We start from the raw sequence: 18,626 nt of genomic DNA on the forward strand, positions 1-18,626 counted from the left end.
TATTTTTAAATATTTTATTAATGCTAAGTCATAAAGGCAAAAACATAAAAAGTATCTATGGCAATTATATGGCAACAGGGTTTTCAAATACTCTATTTGAAAGACCCTGGTGGATAGTAATAGTTAACAATTTAAACAGCACTAAAAATTAAAAGAAATCATTGTATAAATATGTCACTGACATGGAAATGGAAAGATGTCATGAATAAATAAGTATGCAAAAGATTTTAGTTTCAACATAAAGCATAATATAAACAAGACATGTCCAAGGACAACACACTTTTCTCAAGTGCTAGATAGTTCAATAAAATCAACATATAAAAGATGGCATATTTCCGCAAAGTGCTAAGCAGACTTACCTGCCCTTGATAGTTAACAAATATTACAATTTTGAAGTGAATATATTTTTTAGAAAAAGGCAAATATTCTTATATTTAGCAAAAAAATTATCTGCCCCATAGAGATGCAGTGAACAAGTATTAAGTGAATATCTTTGATTCTTTTTGAGAAAAATACCTGACAAGTTCAAGTCAAAGAGGGGCATAACTGAGAAAAAAAAAAGAAACCTGCCCTTTAGAAATGGATTCCAATTTAAAAATGTAAAACGGATTCAAAGTCTGAAATGATTATCTTTAACAGTTTTTTGAGAAATTGATCTAAGAAGAAAAAATAAATAAGTAAAACAAGGGCTATAACTTTGCTAAATGAATTTAAGAATTACCTGCCCTTCTGAAAATGTGTCATATTTTGATGGTAAATATGTATATTAAGTTTGAAGTGAAAAACTTTAATAGTTTATAAGAGAATAAACCTTAACAAAAGGTTTACCAGGTCTAAAAGTCTAAAAAAAGGGCAAAACTTTCCATTAAATACTTTTAGCATTATCTGCCCTTTTGAAATGGCGTCCATTAATGACACCAAGTTTGAAGTGAATAGTTTTTAAAGTTTCAGAGAAAATGGACCTTTACAAAAAGGTTAACCAATGCCATTTTGAGTTTACTCTCATGTTATCGAGAATTCATGATGCCATTTTGGAAATCATAAAACTAATCTGATGCTCTCTCTATTGATCTAAGCACGCAGACATTTATGTAACATTGACCCAATGAATTTCAAACTCACTAAAAATAGATGTACATTCTTTTTGAAAATTCAAGATATCGGTAAATTATTAAAATTTCTCTGAAAAGAAGAATGTGAACCAAATTAAAAGGCTATCTTCAGAAAGTCTATTCAGAAAGTCTAAAGAACAATGTAAACCAAATGAAAAGGTTATCTTGAATACACATCATAACTACAAAATCCTATTTAGGTTATATATCCCAGTAACCCCTACTGTGCTTTAACATAAAGTAGCACAACAATCATATATTTTCTGTTTATGAAGTCGATGTTTTCCCTAGTCAAAATCTGGATACACAACACCTAACTGTCCACGAATCTTGTCTGATATCTGACTGATCATTTCACTATCTCCATGTGTCACAAATGGATGCTCTGTTAAACCTGAAAATATAGAATAATCATATTGTAATTTGAATTAAAGTTCTGTTTTAATATATTGTAGCATATCTTATTGCAGCAGTTGTAGCATTTCCAGTAGCACCAGCATTGTTAAGACTGTGATACTGGTGGCAGAACCAAATAAACCAATGTGCAAATTGAGGCACTTATTTGAACCAATTTCCAATGCCCATTTAACAGGGGCATATTTTAATAAGTGGCAATGGCAGCATGTGTTTATAAACAAGTCATACCTATGAAAAATGATTAGTAAGAGTCCTTCAAAATATTCCATGGAGTTCTACACACTTTTCCAGCTTCATAATCCATTTCAAAAAGGCATTTTTGAACTGTTCTTTGGGTATATTGTTTATACACTGGTAGAGAGCACTTCTGACGGTACTATGGGTTTCAAACCAGCAACGGTGAAGGCAAGATTTGATGTATGGATTTAACCAACAGTCACAAGGTGAGAGGTCAGGACTATAAGCGGGATGCCACATAACCTCAAGTCTCTGCTCCTCTAAATAAGCTTAAATCAAGGCTGAGTATTTTGATCTTGTGCACCCGGACCTTGGGTTCTTTGTAGTGATTAACTACAGCAGTGAGAACATGGTCACGGTAAAATGTTCCAGTGACATTACCTCTCTAAGGCACAGGGACACAGGCCACTATTTCCATCACTGTTAAAACAGAGAGCGTACATAAATCTTTTAACGCTTCTGCTACATAGAGCAACAACTGGGTGATAGGTGTTTTCACCTACCCACATTTTGCTACTGACTTTATTGTCAGGCTCAAAAAAATAAAGCCAGGTTTCAACTCCTGTGACAATTTTTCTAAGGCATCTATGGTCTCCATCTTTGAACCTAGTCAATAAGACCGAGACTTTTTCAGCCCGCTCCCTTTTCTGGTCAGAAGTTAGCAAATGCACAAATCCAAAGGGCACACACTTTCCTTAACTTTAAATTTTCTTTCAAGATGGAAAAACATATGATGCATTAAGTCACACTATGTCACTTATCTCTTTCAAGGTATATCTTGCATCTTCATCAATATGGCAAATAAGCTCTTTGCTCCTCTCTCAAATCACAATACAACTCAGCCATCTTTACAACCACTATACATGACCACATGTATTTGAATTTTTTATTGCACATGCAAATCATGTGAAATATAGACTAATGGTTAGAAAAATCAATAATCTTTACATGGGTATATTATACATGTACTTTCACATGCAAATCATGGTTAAATTGAGTTGTTTCCACTAATTACAATATGCCCCTCATACTATAATAATTCAAAAGTCAAAAATATTATACAAACCAACAGCCAGAAGGGCAAAACAATTTGGAAGTTTTTCCATAGATAGAAATAATGGTATTTATAGGTATATTTATACTTACAGTCAGGCATGTATCAAAGTTTGTGATCGGTTTCTTTTTATACATAAGACTTTCTATCTATGTAAAAACTTCATATTTTTTTTTCCACTCGAACAGTGGAGCAAAAAGAAACCTATTATCAACAAGCAGACACTTTGTTCTATTTCTTATTTTATCTTCAATGGAGATGTTTAGGACCAGCACCCACCTTTAAGAAGACAATCCCGTACAGCAGCAGCTTCATATTGAAATCCAGCACTGTTCTTAAAGTTGTATTCTCCATCTTTTAACGGGAATTCCTTGACACCAGATGGCATTCTTATTCTTGTTGGTGACCACAATGGCTGCTCTACCTGCCATAAAATAACATCATTAATTTGTTGAAATTTTAAAGTACAGCATACAGTTACTGTTCTATATGTAAAGAAAATGTGATGTAAAGAAAATGTGTTACAGAAAGTCTACAAAAAAAAGTAAATAAAAAAAAAAAAGTAAATTTGTTGTATCACTATGGAAAATTATTCTTCTTATTTTAGATTTACTTGAATAAGAAAAGCCAGACTGTCAACCAGAGGCATAACATTATACATGTACATCCAAACTTTGTTAGTTCGTAATTGATCTCCATATTATAGATATGTAAAATAGGTCAAAACCCAAACAAGATTAATAATCTGCTGTGACTTAGATATCTAAGCTATGAGCCTTGGCTTTTGCAAGCAAAACCTATGGTGAACATGTATACCAATTAATGATAAAATCCCATCATGCATGCCAAAGTTCTGGACCCGACACAAAAATATATACTTTTTGTAACATGCACACTTATACATAAGCAAACATACATAGACAATATTAACACTATATATCCCTCCTTTTTATGGCAGGACATCAAAACCTGGTTACCAACAACTTAAGAAGTATTCAATCTTCAACACAAACTTCTTAGGAATCATTGATTCAAAAGGACCAGGGAACTATAACAGAACCAGGTCATATCAAATATCTAACAAAAAAATGTGAACATATCTGCACACCTGAACTTTGAACAATTCTTAATCAAACAGTAACAAATACAAAATCAAAACAGACTTCCTGTAACAAAAATATGAAAATTCTTCAATATCGAATAAGCAATAAAGTATCATTCTAAATCTATTTTTGTTGTTGTTGTTTAATTTTGTGTCACATTGATATTTCAATTGTGGGATGGCAACTTTCCAGCTTTCCTGGTGACGGAAGACCTCAGGTTCCTCTTACTGTATTAATTCAAACACAAGTGGGCACTTTAAAAGAAATACATCAACCTTCAATAAGCTAGCCTGATACCTGTCTCACATGAAAGAACTAATTAAATCCATGAAGAGTAAGTAATATATAAAGTCAGCATCTCTGTATACATAAAATACTGGATATTCATATCTTTGGCATTGATCTTACCTCTATTACACCTTTTGTACCGCAGATAACATTTGAATTACTGTTCTCTACAGAAGTGTGATACACCAAATTAGCAATCGCTCCATTTTTGTATTTCAAAATTATACATGCATTCTCATCAGCTCCTGAAAATGTAAACATTGGTTATTTCAATGTTATTTCCATTGCATGTTTTTATATATGCCCAAATTTAAAGGTAAAACTTAAAAACTGTACTTTTTATACAACATATTCCAAATCATCATTTTTTACGTAGTGCAAATACTACATATAATTAATGCTTCATTTGATGGGCTACATGTGACACATGTTGAAAACTAAAAATCTTTTACTAAGTCAATGATACTAAGTCAATGACAAAAACTCTACAAATACTGAATAAATCCAAATACTTTTTGAGCTATGCATGAACAAGTCTATAATTTATACTTAGGCAAGGGCAATAACTCTATAAATACTGAAACTAGAACTGTGTCCAAAGGACACGGATGCCCCCACTGACAACATTTATATGGTATATAGTGAAAAAATTAACAAAGGGCCATAATTCTGTTAAATTTGGTCGCAGCAAAAATTCCTTCCTTTACTGCCATCTACACATTAAGGTTGTTCATCCCTGAAAGTTTAAGCAAAATCTGCCATCCGGTTTAAGAGGAGTTGCATTCACAAAATTTCTATATAGTATATAGTGAAAAAATCAACAAAGGGCCATAATTCTGTTAAATTTGGTCGCAGCAAAAATTCCTTCCTTTACTACCATCTACACATTAAGGTTGTTCATCCCTGGAAGTTTAAGCAAAATCTGCCATCCGGTTTAAGAGGAGTTGCGTTCACAAAATTTCTATATAGTATATAGTGAAAAAATCAACAAAGGGCCATAACTCTGTTAAATTTGGTCGCAGCAAAAATTCCTTCCTTCACTACCATCTACACATTAAGGTTGTTCATCCCTAGAAGTTTAAGCAAAATCTGCCATCCGGTTTAAGAGGAGTTGCGTTCACAAAATTTCTATATGGTATATAGTGAAAAAATCAACAAAGGGCCATAATTCTGTTAAATTTGGTCGCAGCAAAAATTCCTTCCTTTACTACCATCTACACATTAAGGTTGTTCATCCCTGGAAGTTTAAGCAAAATCTGCCATCCAGTTTAAGAGGAGTTTCGTTCACAAAATTTCTACATAGTATATAGTGAAACAATCAACAAAGGGCCATAATTCTGTTAAATTTGGTCGCAGCGAAAATTCCTTCCTTTACTACCATCTACACATTGAGGTTGTTCATCCCTGAAAGTTTAAGCAAAATCTGCCATCCGGTTTAAGAGGAGTTGCGTTCACAAGATTTCGGGACGTACAGACAGACGGACGGACGGACAGACCGACGTACATACGGACGGACAAGTGCAACGCTATATGCTCCCACTCTGTGGGGGCATAAAAATCCACATTCAAACACCCAGGTGCACAACTACAGATGCTGACCAATTTTTCTGTAAAGTTTCATGACTATTGGTCAAATATTGTTTGAGCTATGTGCGACACAAAAGAGAAGGATGGACAGATGGACACGGATAAATCTAAGTGCCCCCCCCCCCCTTCATAAAAATTTGATTTAATCTTTACCCTGCTTGAACTGAAAGTAATTAGCATTTATTACCAGTATAGAGAAAAGCCAGCCTGTACATCCATGCCGACCAGGCTCTATAAACTGTTGGCTGACAAACTTGAAATATTTCATCTTGATGGGCAGTCACTATTCAGTTGTCACAGAAAATTCATTTATATCTCTTAAAGTACTCATTTAGTGCTAATTTTCAACATTTTTTGTTCAATTTCTAACAAAATATAAAAGAATTTTTTTTGAAGTTTCATGAGGAATGATTTACCTCCTTCCATCAAATTTCCTACAGTTGTAATACTTTCAGGCATTTCATTAAAAACCATACATGCAAACTGGATGACATAGACTCCAATGTCAAGTAGGCCACCTCCTCCTAGTTTTAACTCGTAGATTCTCTCAACATGAGATAATGGCACACACATGTTAGCCTGTACCAGTCTGATGTCACCTAGTGTACCAGCAGATACTGCCTGTCTTATTTCATCATACACCGGGAAAAAACGACTCCAGATACCCTGAAAGACAATACCATGTATGTATTGATTTAAGATATAAGAAATGTAATCGAGCAAAAATCTTTTAATTTATTTAGACAACATTAAATGACACTGAAGTTAATATAGCCACTATAGTCACTATAACCTTCCATATCTGAAAATGACAAAATAAAAACTGATGTGTCCAGATGAAAATGATTAATATGACAGTGAAAGTCATTATCTGTTAACCATTTCTGTTTTCTAATATGAATACAGGGAAAGAAATCAAAGTTTTATCCTTCTTCCAGATTTTTATACTTCATAACAGGTGCCAAGTGCTGTGTGGCAGCAGTAAAATGTTTTCATGTACTTCACTTCATTGTTGTTATATTTTTCTGGTCCTAGCTATTCAGGTTTTTCAAAGAAGACTTTTACGTTTTTGCTATACACATATAAGGAAAATCAATGTCCCCCGGGGTGAGACCAATTTTGACCCCAGGGCTTTTATTTGAACAAACTTTGTAGACACTCACTAAAACATGCTTCGTGCTTAATATCTAAACTCTAGCTATTTGAGTTTTTTCAAAGAAGATTTTTTAAAGTTTTTGTTATACACATATAGGGAAAATGAATGACCCCCGGGGCGAGGCCACTTTTGACCCCAGGGCTCTTATTTGAACAAACTTGGTAGACATCCATTAGAACATGTTTCATGCTAAATATCTTAGCTCTAGCTCTTTGGGTTCTTTAAAAGAAGATTTTATAAGTTTTTACTATATGCATATAGGGAAAATCAATGACCCCCTGGGGCGGGGCCAATTTTGACTCCAGGGCTTTTATTTGAATAAACTTGGTAGACACCCATTAGAAGATGTTTCATGCTAAATATTTTAGCTCTAGCTCTTTGGGTTCTTTAAAAGAAGATTTTTTAAGTTTTTACCATATGCATATAGGGAAAATCAATGACCCCCTGGGGCGGGGCCAATTTTGACCCCAGGGCTTTTATTTGAACAAACTTGGTAGACACTCACTAGAAGATGTTTCATGCCAAATATCTAAGCTCTAGCTCTTTGGGTTTTTTAGAAGAAGATAATTAAAGTTTTTTTTTCTTTTGGTTGCCATGGCAACCAGAGTTCTGCATGGAATTAAATTCTTTGAACAATTTTTAAGGTGACAACAGACACTTTCCGTGGTACTCACATAAATGTCCTTTAAACCAAGTTATTTTTGTAATAATTGTTATTCATTTAATCTTTGTGCATTAAATGTCGTTGATCATCATAAAAAATAACATATTTGAAAACTAGAAATGTGTCATCATGCCACGGATGCCCACGCATGCAGCCAAAATTTCAAATGTTATAATATTTAGTTCCAAATTTGTTTGCACAAATTATTTTTTACATTCTAAGTTCAAAGCCCTTAAAACTTTTCAATGTTAACACAAACCATTTTTATACAATGTTCAAGGCACTGAAATTATAATTCAGTCTTAACCTTTTAAAAATAGCATATTGCATATTTGTAGCCAACATAATGGCTATATACATTTCCACAAAAGTATGAGTGCTGAAACTGAAAGTTCAAAATTTTTCCAACATTCAGGAAAGATAAGTTTGTCTAAAATCATTGAACCACAACCAAATTCAAACTTAAACTGCTTATTCCTAAGATGTATCTATATAATTTTCAAAGTGAAAGGGACATAACTCTGCCAAAAAATCATCGAACCATGACCAAATTCCAACTTGACCTGCGCATTCCTTTGACATATCCATATGTCAATTTTGAGTTGAATATGTAACACTGTTGGGTTGATAATAAACAGAAACTGTAAATTTCATATCATTTTTAAAGTGAAAGGGGCATTACTCTGCCAAAGATCATTGAACCATGACCAGATTCGAACTTGGTCTGCGCATTCCAAAATCATATCCATATGTCAAATTTGAGTTGAATGTGTAATATTGTTGGGGAGATAATAAACGGAAACTGAAAATTTCATATCATTTTTAAAGTGAAAGGGGCATAACTCTGCCAAAAATCATCGAACCATGACCAAATTTGAAATTGACCTGCGCATTCCTTTGACGTATCAATATGTCAAATTTGAGTTGAATGTTTTATACTGTTGGGGAGATAATAAACAGAAACTGAAAATTTCATATTATTTTCAAAGTAAAAGGGGCATAACTCTGCCAAAAATCATCGAACCATGACCAAATTTGAATTTGACCTGCGCATTCCTTAGACGTATCGATATGTCAAGTTTGAGCTAAATGTGTTGTACGATTGGGGAGATAATGAACGGAAACTGAAAATTTCATATTATTTTCAAAGTGAAAGGGGCATAACTCTGCCAAAATCATTGAACCATGACCAAATTTGAACTTGACCTGCGCATTACTTTGACGTATCCATATGTCAAGTTTGAGTTGAATGTGTTGTACCATTGGGGAGTTAATGAATGGAAACTGAAAATTTCATATTATTTTCAAAGTAAAAGGGGCATAACTCTGCCAAAAATCATCGAACCATGACCAAATTTGAACTTGACCTGTATTTTCTCATGACATATCAATATGTCATGTTTGAGTTGAATGTGTTGTACTGTTGGGGAGATAATGAACGGAAACTGAAGATTTCATCTTATTTTCAAAGTAAAAGGGGCATAACTCTGCCAAAAATCATCGAACCATGACCAATTTCGAACTTGACCTGTATTTTCTCATGACATATCCATATGTCAATTTTGAATTGAATGTTTTGAACCGTTTGGGAGATAATGAACGGAAACTGAAAATTTCATATTATTTTCAATGTAAAAGGGGCATAACTCTGCCAAAAATAATCAAACCATGACCAATTTCGAACTTGACCTGTATTTTCTCATGACATATCCATATGTCAAATTTGAGTTCAATATGTGCAAGGGTTATTAAGATAATGAACGGAAACTGATGATGACAGAAGGACGGAATGACGGAATGACGGAACAGGGTAACACTATATGCCCCTGCCATTATATGGCGGGGGCATAAAAATGCCTTTGTAAATGATTGATTTTGAATAAAAATCCTAAAATTTTAAATCGTCATATCAAAGTCATTTTTTATTTTTTTGTCATCAAACTTTTGGAAAATAACCATACTTATATTATCTGGGGAACCGTGTCTCAAATTTTTTATATCTTTTCTCAAAAAAATATTACGTAACGTCAAACATTTTATGCGACTTTTTTCACCATACATATTACGTAATTAAAGATAATTAAGTCGCTGATTGAGCAAACAAAAATCCCTGACAAGGTTCCCTCCGTAAATGAATTTCCTTTCATGTGCTTTAAACCGCATGTTAATTGCTTGATTATTAAAAAAGTTATGCCGATTCAAAGTTAGTCCGACCCGCATCAAACGAAGTGTCATAAATCGGGTGTTCTCTCTCGGAACCCTACGTTTCACGCTAAATAATTGCATAATACACAAATATCGCACCAGGGAGGGTCACAAGTTGCGGTAACATACTCTAACAACATTTTATGACCCAGTGACATCTGACCAATTAAAAAGCTGCTGATTAATATCAGTTTATAGCCGAAATTTCTTCAATTCTTAACGTGATTTACTGCCCGTCTGGTATCTGTCGCACATGTCACGTGACTATCGGCAAAATTTGAGGCAGTCAGTGGGGGCAAATGGAACGCATTTGCGCACCGCTAGCGGGGTATTTAATTGTTTCCTATTTGAAGTTTATTATTATTATCATCAGCATTATTATTGTATTATACCAGTGTCACTCTGCCTGTGTATTCGTGTATGAAATTCCGTTAAAATATAAAATAAAATAACAAAAAACTGAGCTTCTGACAGTCTTTTAAAGTCCATGGTAGATGTACAAATAAGAACGGGATAGTATATATTTTTTCCACCAAATTGATAATGCTTCACATATTTTAATAGAAATAAAAGGTATTACTTGATCATTATTATGTGGCCTTCTTGACTTCTATTATCATGAATATCATCTATGCACGGCATAGAGATCCAGTTTCTACCGGGATAGACAATTAATTTCATACTTTGTCCCAGATTTATTAGTCCTGTGTCGGATTTACTGGCGAACAATTTATTTTCACTGAGAATTTATTTTAATATCTTTTTTTATTCATAGAGAAATAATCATCCTTAGACAATCTAAAATGGTTTAGAAAAAGTTGTCAGGGACACCTTACTACAAGTCATATAAGCGTTCACATAAAAAATGTCGTCTGTTGTTGTTTTACTTGACATTGTTAGAAAACGAGGTTGAATGTAAAGTAAGCCCTTGAATCCGTACAAAAGTCTATCAACTCAATGTAATATATATCAGATTAACGGGGCAGACAAATTATTTTCACACATTATGGATATTTTAGCAACTACATTTTAATCAACCCCGTGGTCGTGCGATTTGCCGCTATGCTTAATTATTTATGTTTCATACATTATGTTACGTACATTGGCCGACAATTTCTTAATTTATAAAAAAGGCTTTATGTTGAGATATTCATAAAAGATGTACGGTAGATGAACGATACATGTATTACGAGAAGCATGGACCAGAATGGACCTGTAATTCACGGATATATGGAACTACCGATTTCCCTCATTGATGCCTCAACAGGGGGCGGAGCGTTATCGATAATCGACAGGTTACGCGAATAGCAGATACAAATAGTATAGGTACCGTTTTAAATCGTTTAAAAACACATTTTTTGGACTAACTGCTTCCAAAATTAAATCACGAATGTGTTCAGAAAAGGTTGATAAATCTACTTAGCAAAAAATCTCATTTTAGGTATTTTCAGTGATAATTGACTCCGTTGTCATCTTAAAGGTGACCACCAAAGGATGGACGACGGACGAAAAGCGATCACAAAAGCTCACCCTGTCACTCTGTGACAGGTGAGCTAAAAAGTAAAAGATTCAAGTAATAATTTCTATTTAGTGTGTGATTTATGACCAATTTTGCAGTATTTTTCACCAGATTTCTCCTGCTTTATGCAGCACATTTTTGACTCCTTTTTGTTGATTGATATGGGTTGTAATTGCTGTTTGCAATGTGAAAATTATTATCTTCATTCCAGTATTTTACTTTTTTATGCATATTTTAAATTTTCAACAAATTAAGCATGTATCTTATAATCTGGAGGCATGCTGCTTTAACAAAAAAAAAATTCACTATTCTCAACAAAAAATAACCTTACCTACCTCAACAAAAAGAAGTTTTCTGGATTTCGCAAAGTCTATAACTTTTTTTGCCTGTTTGTAGTTCATGGCCATGGGTTTCTCACATAAGACATGTTTTCCTGCTTCCAACATTTTCATAGACAACTCTGCATGTGTTATATGTATTGTACCAATATAAACAATCTCTGGAAAAAACATGACATTGTATAGTCACATAAAGTAAAATGATAAAAAGTATATAATATTCATCAAGAAATAAACATACAAATATTTAATTTTTTAGATTGTTTGATTATTTTAAGCCAGGTACCAGGTTTCATTTCATTGTAAGTCTGTGTTCCAAGATGCCCACATACAATAGTATTTTAGCCCAAAATATTTGTTCTCTGGTACTTTAGAAATCAAATGATGAGTAAAATATTTCAAAAATTTTGTTGCATATCTATTACAGAGAGAACATCACTTAACTATTCTCAATGCTTTATAATAAACTTCAAGACAGGCCATAGTTCATTCAAAATTAATACTGAGAGTAATGTGGGCTTTTGAAAGTGATCCTGAAGACATGTATTAAGTTTCAAGTGGACACCATAGTGGTTTTGACAATAGACAAGAAGATTTTAGTCCACATTTACACAAAGGACCATATTTCAGTCTAAATCCATGCCAAAGTCATGGACCTTGGATAGAGACTGAGTGACCTTTAATTTTGATGACAAGTGCTGAATTTCAGTTAAAACTTTCATTGGTTTGAAGATTGATGTTGTATGTAAACTTTAACCAAGAATTTTTTACAAAGGAACATTATTCTGTCAAAATCCATGCTAGAGTCATTAGCCTTGAGTAGTAACTGTGTGAAGTGACAAGCTAATATCTATAGTGATTGATGGGATATAATATTATCGAGTGGAGAAATATACATGTCAGACATTTCATAGAGATTTTAGGGTGACTAAAATTTAGCTTTTACGATCATGTAGGGCAAAGTGAAAATATTTATGGCGAAGTTTATGTCTGACTTCGCCCTGAACGCAGTCCCTGATATGTTGTAAAGGCAAAAGCACATGAAACTTTAACCACAGTCTTGCACTGACCTCAATGCCCTGTTGAGAAGTAAAGTATGATAGTCCCTCAATTTTTCTTTGAGGAACCCTAGCATTTATTGAACCTGAAATCCTGTCCCACTAAAGTTATTGGTCAACAGCAAATTTTGTCTTGTTCATGGTAACAATGTCATAAAAAGTTAATCATGTCAAAAAAAGATCATAATATTAAAGACCATATTATTATGTACACTTATACAATATCCAACCTTATTTACAAGTATGTACATTTGAATAAGCTAATATCATACCAACATCTTTGTCTTTTGCCACATCATCATATGATGAATATGCCCTCTTAAACTTGTACTTATCAGCAAACTGCTGTGACTTTGACTGATCCCTCGATGCAACTGCAATAAACTATCAAAACCAACATTAATGTACATGTTTTTCAACATTTTAACACAATTATGTTGTATAAAGTTTTGTAATTGCATGCTACCAATTCTTGGTTCAGTGCAACTTCAGTCATACAACTGTGAGTAATCTACATACAATACATATTGCTATATGGATTAACAAACTGAACTGCTCTGTTAAAGCCAACTTTTGCTCATAAAAATAATCATGTTAATAGTGTTTGTCAAGTATATGTACATGGTATTCAACCATGTCCTCAGTCACACAAACTTCAAACCATAGGTTTGAGCAGCCTTTATGGTTTTCATATTTTTAAAAGCAATGTTCTAACAAAAGAGCTTAAAAATATGACTATGTTGTAGCAAATGTTGCAACTTGAATGTTGTTGGTCTTGTTGCACTGACCTCAATACCTCGTTGAGAAGTATAGTAGGATAGCCCCTCAATTTTTCTTTGAGGAACCCTAGCATAAATTGGTCATTACCACCCCACCCCCCACTCGCAGACATCCTGACCTCAAAACACTGTCAAACACTGCATGTCTTCAGTCAAATGACTACATGTATATAATGTGTAAGTGTCTATACTCAGGTCATGCTGGCCAATGCCAAAGCTCTGGGGACTTAGATAGTTCTCTTTCTTTGAATAGTCGAGATAATAAAAACAAGAGCCGGTTTAAGCGGATGATGCTCACTGAATAGGTTTTGATCACAGAAAAGAATACCTTTTGTAGTTTTAGAGTTATGTCCCAAACAAAGTTTCAAAGTGCAATAATTCCAAATTAAGCAAGGCAGAGTTACTGTTCTTTGCACTGCACTTCTACTAAATGAGCTATATTTACCTACAAAGTTTCATGCTAATAATAGCAGATATCTATTATGGTTTTGGTGTAATGTCCCTGACAAAGATCAAAGCGTAAAAATGAACAAAAGGCAATTTATCCAAAATAAGGCAAGGCAGAGTTTTGGCTGCACTTCTACCCAATGAAATCTATGTACCTACAAGATGTTATGTTGTTATCTCTTATAGTTTAAGAGTAATGTCCAGGACAAAGTTCAAAGTGTAAAAATGAAAAAAGGGTAATAACTCCAAAATTAGGAAAGGCAGTTATGGCTCTTTTGCACTGCACTTCTACCCAGCAGATGTGGACAGACAAATGGACAGACAAAGCCGCAACTATATGCTCACACTTTCGGGAGCATAAAAGGTAATTACTTTTCAATATACAAGTCCTGTATTACATTTATATTATAGCACTTTAATCAAAGGATAAAAAGTTCCTATTTTAACATTTAAACAACAAAGATAATCTTTACCTCATGTTCAGAAGATGGAAGATTTTCTTGTATAGCATTAAAGAAGTCTGACGATATTTTTCCAGGTCCAAGACAAGCCCATCTTGTTGCCATTTTTAAAGATCAGTGTGCCAACTTTATTAACCTGTTACAGAAGTATATTAACCATTCGCCCCACTGAAGATTAGCCTCACAAAGTCTTGCCCCACTTAAGTGATGATTTGCCCCACTTAATTCAGGCTTCGCCCAACCTTATATTTAACATTCTTAATTCTAATTTGATTGAAAAATTCGGTTTGGGTATTTCTTGCATTTTTATGGTATACTTTTTATCGATAACAATTGATTTGGAGGTAGAAAGAATAAGGAAAATATCAGTTCAACATAACTAACAATTACTAATTCCATTTGTATATGTTTTACTCAACTGAGTTATCAATAATAAATTAGATTAATGTTATAAATAAATGATGATTGTTTAATTTACTCATATCTATTCGTTTCTTAAAAGCAGATTGCAGTCTGCAAAATAACTTTTTTAGATCATAGGCCATTTGGGCCTTCAACCCAGACAGAAGCATAAGCCCGGACAGAATATTACTGGCCCAAAACATTTATTGTGCAAAAATAAAGACAAAAGTTTGTTTTATGTTTTATTCATATCATTAAGGTTCAATTTATTCACAGAAAATCAGTCAGCCACTTTTCAATAAAATTCTCATTTTCTGTTCTTATATATAATACTCAAAATTAATCGTCAATCTACTGCTTTCCTGTCTTTATTTGTTTAAAACATGAAAACAATATCAACAAATGAAGCATTGCATTCAATGAACAAATCTCCTATTTAAACACAACCAATCACTAGTTTCACTTCAGATGTTTAAATTAGCAGATTCGTGTTTGTTGTTGTCAATCTAAAATAAATTAATTCTTCAACAGAAATTTACCATAACTTGTTCTTTAACCCGCGAACATTTATGATTATACTCAAGCAAATGAATATTTAGAGTAATCAGTTTTCGTTTGGACTTGTTGGAATGCATGGAGATGGGATGTTCTAGATGATCTTGTTAGAGGGATGATATACCCCCGAGTCAGCTCGACCCAATTCCAACTTGGCACGGGTCAACTCGGCCCACTTTTCAATGATTAATATTTAGGTTTGTGTTAACACTATATATTGTAATTATTTATAATACATGGATTGACAGTTTCGAACTAGCAGCAGACAAGCTTTTCTTATCAGTAGAATTGCGAGTAAAGATAAACCATTGCGTATCTCACTGTATTTCTACATATTTAACTTCTGTTCTGTTCTTTATTACTTTAACTAGATACTGCACAGACAAAGTATTTCTATTTGATGAAGAAAAAAATCGTATGACATGTGCAAATGAATTTCGGCAGCAATCAATGCGCTTATACGGAAGATTTAATTAGAATCTTATGATATTAAATAAACACGTTTTTGTTTCATATTTTTCAAAATATGACTTTACAAACACATTTTATTAGAATCTAGATCTATATTAATTTTATCGAAACTGCAAGACAGATAAATAACATTTTTTCTCAATATACTTTATTTCAGAAGAAGTACAATGTATAATTATTAATAATAAATTTTTCTTATTATTCATTTCCCTTAACAACATGAAAACAAAGTTAATATTTTATAATATTTTTGTAAAGGGGGCCCAGGACCCTTGCCGAGTTTTTATGGGGCCATTTATTTCTTTCCTCAGTGACCCTGACATACGTCAAAATTTTGTATCAATTTAAATCTCAAGAGCAATGTCAATTATATTGTAATGGTTCAGATGACTAAAAGAGATTGATCGTAATTCATGTCTGGGTTAAAAGAAATATACCGGAAAGAGAGAAATCATATGCGATCGTTCTATTTAATCTATGACTGACTGCAAATGGCGGACTGTTATCTAAGGGGAATAATTATGTTACTCTGACTAACGTAAAAAGAACCACCCGTCGTGATTTGTAGATGAACCGTAAGTCGTCGCTTTTGCCAACATATTTGTCTCCAAACGGGGAAAGTGACAAATATTTATTTCATATTTTGTCTAAAATTAAACCTGCACCCTTGTTGTAGATATATAATGTATTTATAAGTGCAAGCTTTCATTTTCATCTACATTAGCCATGTATCAGTCCTGAATGTTCCAGTTTGAATTTATATTTTCTATGTTTCTACTAGTCTAATTTTCCTCAGTTCCTTCCTCTGCTTTTCTATAACACTTATGGTAGTGGCAGATGCAGCTGAGCAATATTTCTATAATCAAACTCAGTTGATGCCTCTGTGTCATTTAATTATGTTACATTCTGAGTCTGTCAACTTGAAATCGCTTAATTAACTCGTTTTGCTTTCTTGACAATTTCTTTCTCTTGCTTGATTTCCCTTTTACCTTTTTTATTTTCAGCCTTATGTCTTTCTTCTTACGTATCTCTTCTTTTTTCGCCTCTAATGCTACCTTTCCTTCTATCCTTTTCAGCTTGTTATTTCTGGACGTTTCTTCCATTTCTTTTCTTATGTTATCTTTTTCAATCAGTTCTTCTTCGACTTCATTGGTCGTTAGAATCCGCCTTTTATTTTCCCCTTTACTACCGGAAGCAGTTTTGCACTTAGCATCAAATGTTGGCGTGACCAAGACATTTGGAAGATCATCTGAAGTTAGCCCGGGTGCATTTTAATCGTCTCTTGAGGCGATTTCTGCTGTATACATGACATGGCCGTCGTGCTTTCAGAGACAACCCTTTCTAGTTTCCTAGCAAAAAGAATTTCATTTTCTTGTTCAGTTGGTCCAAGGGCAACAACTTTTTCCTTCAAGACCTGCTACAAAGGTGATGTCATCAAACATGAAACCGTGGTTGTCTGTAGGACTAGAGCATGTAGAGAGCACACTGTTTACTTCAAATGGATTATGCTGCGTCTTCGATGCCACTGGGCAACCTTTTCTAAAGGTGTTGATGCCATAGGATGTGTGTGACCAATGCACCAAGTCATATAGTCAGACTTAACGTTGGAACTGTCAAATTTAATATTTGTTTGTTAAAGGCTATGATAAAATAGACATCTAATTACAAAGAAATTTGGCTATATCGTGCCTTTTCATTTATATCATAGTTCCCGTTATTAGGATTGAGAAGAATAAATTTAAAAAAAAAATATACAAATTGTGGTAACTGTAACTCGTCAATAGGGTCCCGGAGTCGTCAATGACTTTCTATGTCAAAAGCTATTTAATCAAAGGGAGCTCACTGCTTAAAAATATTTAATATGCCAGAACATCAACACGTGTTTACTTTGATAATCAATCGTCTGCATGGTACAGAATACCAATTCGCCACAGACCCCTGAATTTTAGTGTTGTCGTCGACCACAGGAACTTGAAATTCTATCAAACATTTTTATACTGTATAGGGGGTATATTTTGGATATTTTAATATTGATAGAATTTCAAGTTCCTGTGCGTCGACAGAGTAGAAGAAAGGCTTGTTTTTTGGGATGAATATTTTATGGTCATATGCGAGAACGATAATTATGTACTTACTGGATATAAAATACAAACCATAATATAAATAAACTGTTAACCTTTCAAAAAATACCCGAACGAAAACTTTCGGCTCACGTGATCGAAAGGGAGACAACAAAATAAAAACATGACGAGTTACGGACGCTGACGCGTTACGGTTCTTTTACTCAGTCTGCACTATTGGGTAAATTGCATTACATTTGGGGCTTTTAACCTCGCACAAGTAAGTTATATTCGAAAAAAACGAAAGTTCTACTGTACATACCGCTACCACGTGGTGGTGGTGGTGGTAGTTTTTACTAGCAGTAAATCAGCGTACCATCGCGTTTTCACTATCGTGACATCGCGTTTACCCCATCGTACCATTGCGTTTTCACCATCGTACTGCATGTACTGGTCATCGCGTTTTCACCATCGTACCATCGCGTTTTCACTATCGTACCATCCTGCATCGCGGTAACAGACTAAATTAAAAATCACGACTGTTCAAACGGAAAACCGTAGTATTGAAAGGTAAACTCATTCATTATGTTTGAAACTGTTTATGGCGGTAACGAGGCTCTCCCGAGTTTCCCCAAAAGCTAGATATTCCGGTCTGTTACGGCAGCCGGCGATTGACTCTTTTTCTACCATATAACATAGAAATCATATTTTGG

General features: G+C 33.8%; 1 protein-coding gene across 2 annotated transcripts in view; it reads right to left on the reverse strand.

Moving 5' to 3' along the window:
* Positions 1–18,626, reverse strand: part of LOC132758982 (trans-1,2-dihydrobenzene-1,2-diol dehydrogenase-like) — a 19,788-nt gene continuing 1,162 nt past the window's right edge. Inside the window, exons 1-8 of one of the 2 annotated variants that reach the window (XM_060750700.1) lie at positions 16,291–16,391; positions 14,438–14,561; positions 13,011–13,122; positions 11,678–11,841; positions 6,215–6,464; positions 4,332–4,456; positions 3,100–3,244; positions 1–1,506 (exon numbers count right to left, since the gene is read on the reverse strand). In XM_060750700.1, coding sequence (XP_060606683.1) covers positions 1,400–1,506; positions 3,100–3,244; positions 4,332–4,456; positions 6,215–6,464; positions 11,678–11,841; positions 13,011–13,122; positions 14,438–14,530 — 996 coding nt within the window. In that variant the 5' untranslated portion in view covers positions 14,531–14,561; positions 16,291–16,391 and the 3' untranslated portion in view covers positions 1–1,399. Of the gene's footprint in view, positions 1,507–3,099; positions 3,245–4,331; positions 4,457–6,214; positions 6,465–11,677; positions 11,842–13,010; positions 13,123–14,437; positions 14,562–16,290; positions 16,392–18,626 lie in introns of those variants that run through there. The other variant, XM_060750701.1, reaches the window with a different exon arrangement.

This window comes from Ruditapes philippinarum, unplaced genomic scaffold, assembly GCF_026571515.1.
Source record: "Ruditapes philippinarum isolate M1 unplaced genomic scaffold, ASM2657151v2 ctg934_1_1_1_1, whole genome shotgun sequence".
Classification (NCBI taxonomy): domain Eukaryota; kingdom Metazoa; phylum Mollusca; class Bivalvia; order Venerida; family Veneridae; genus Ruditapes; species Ruditapes philippinarum.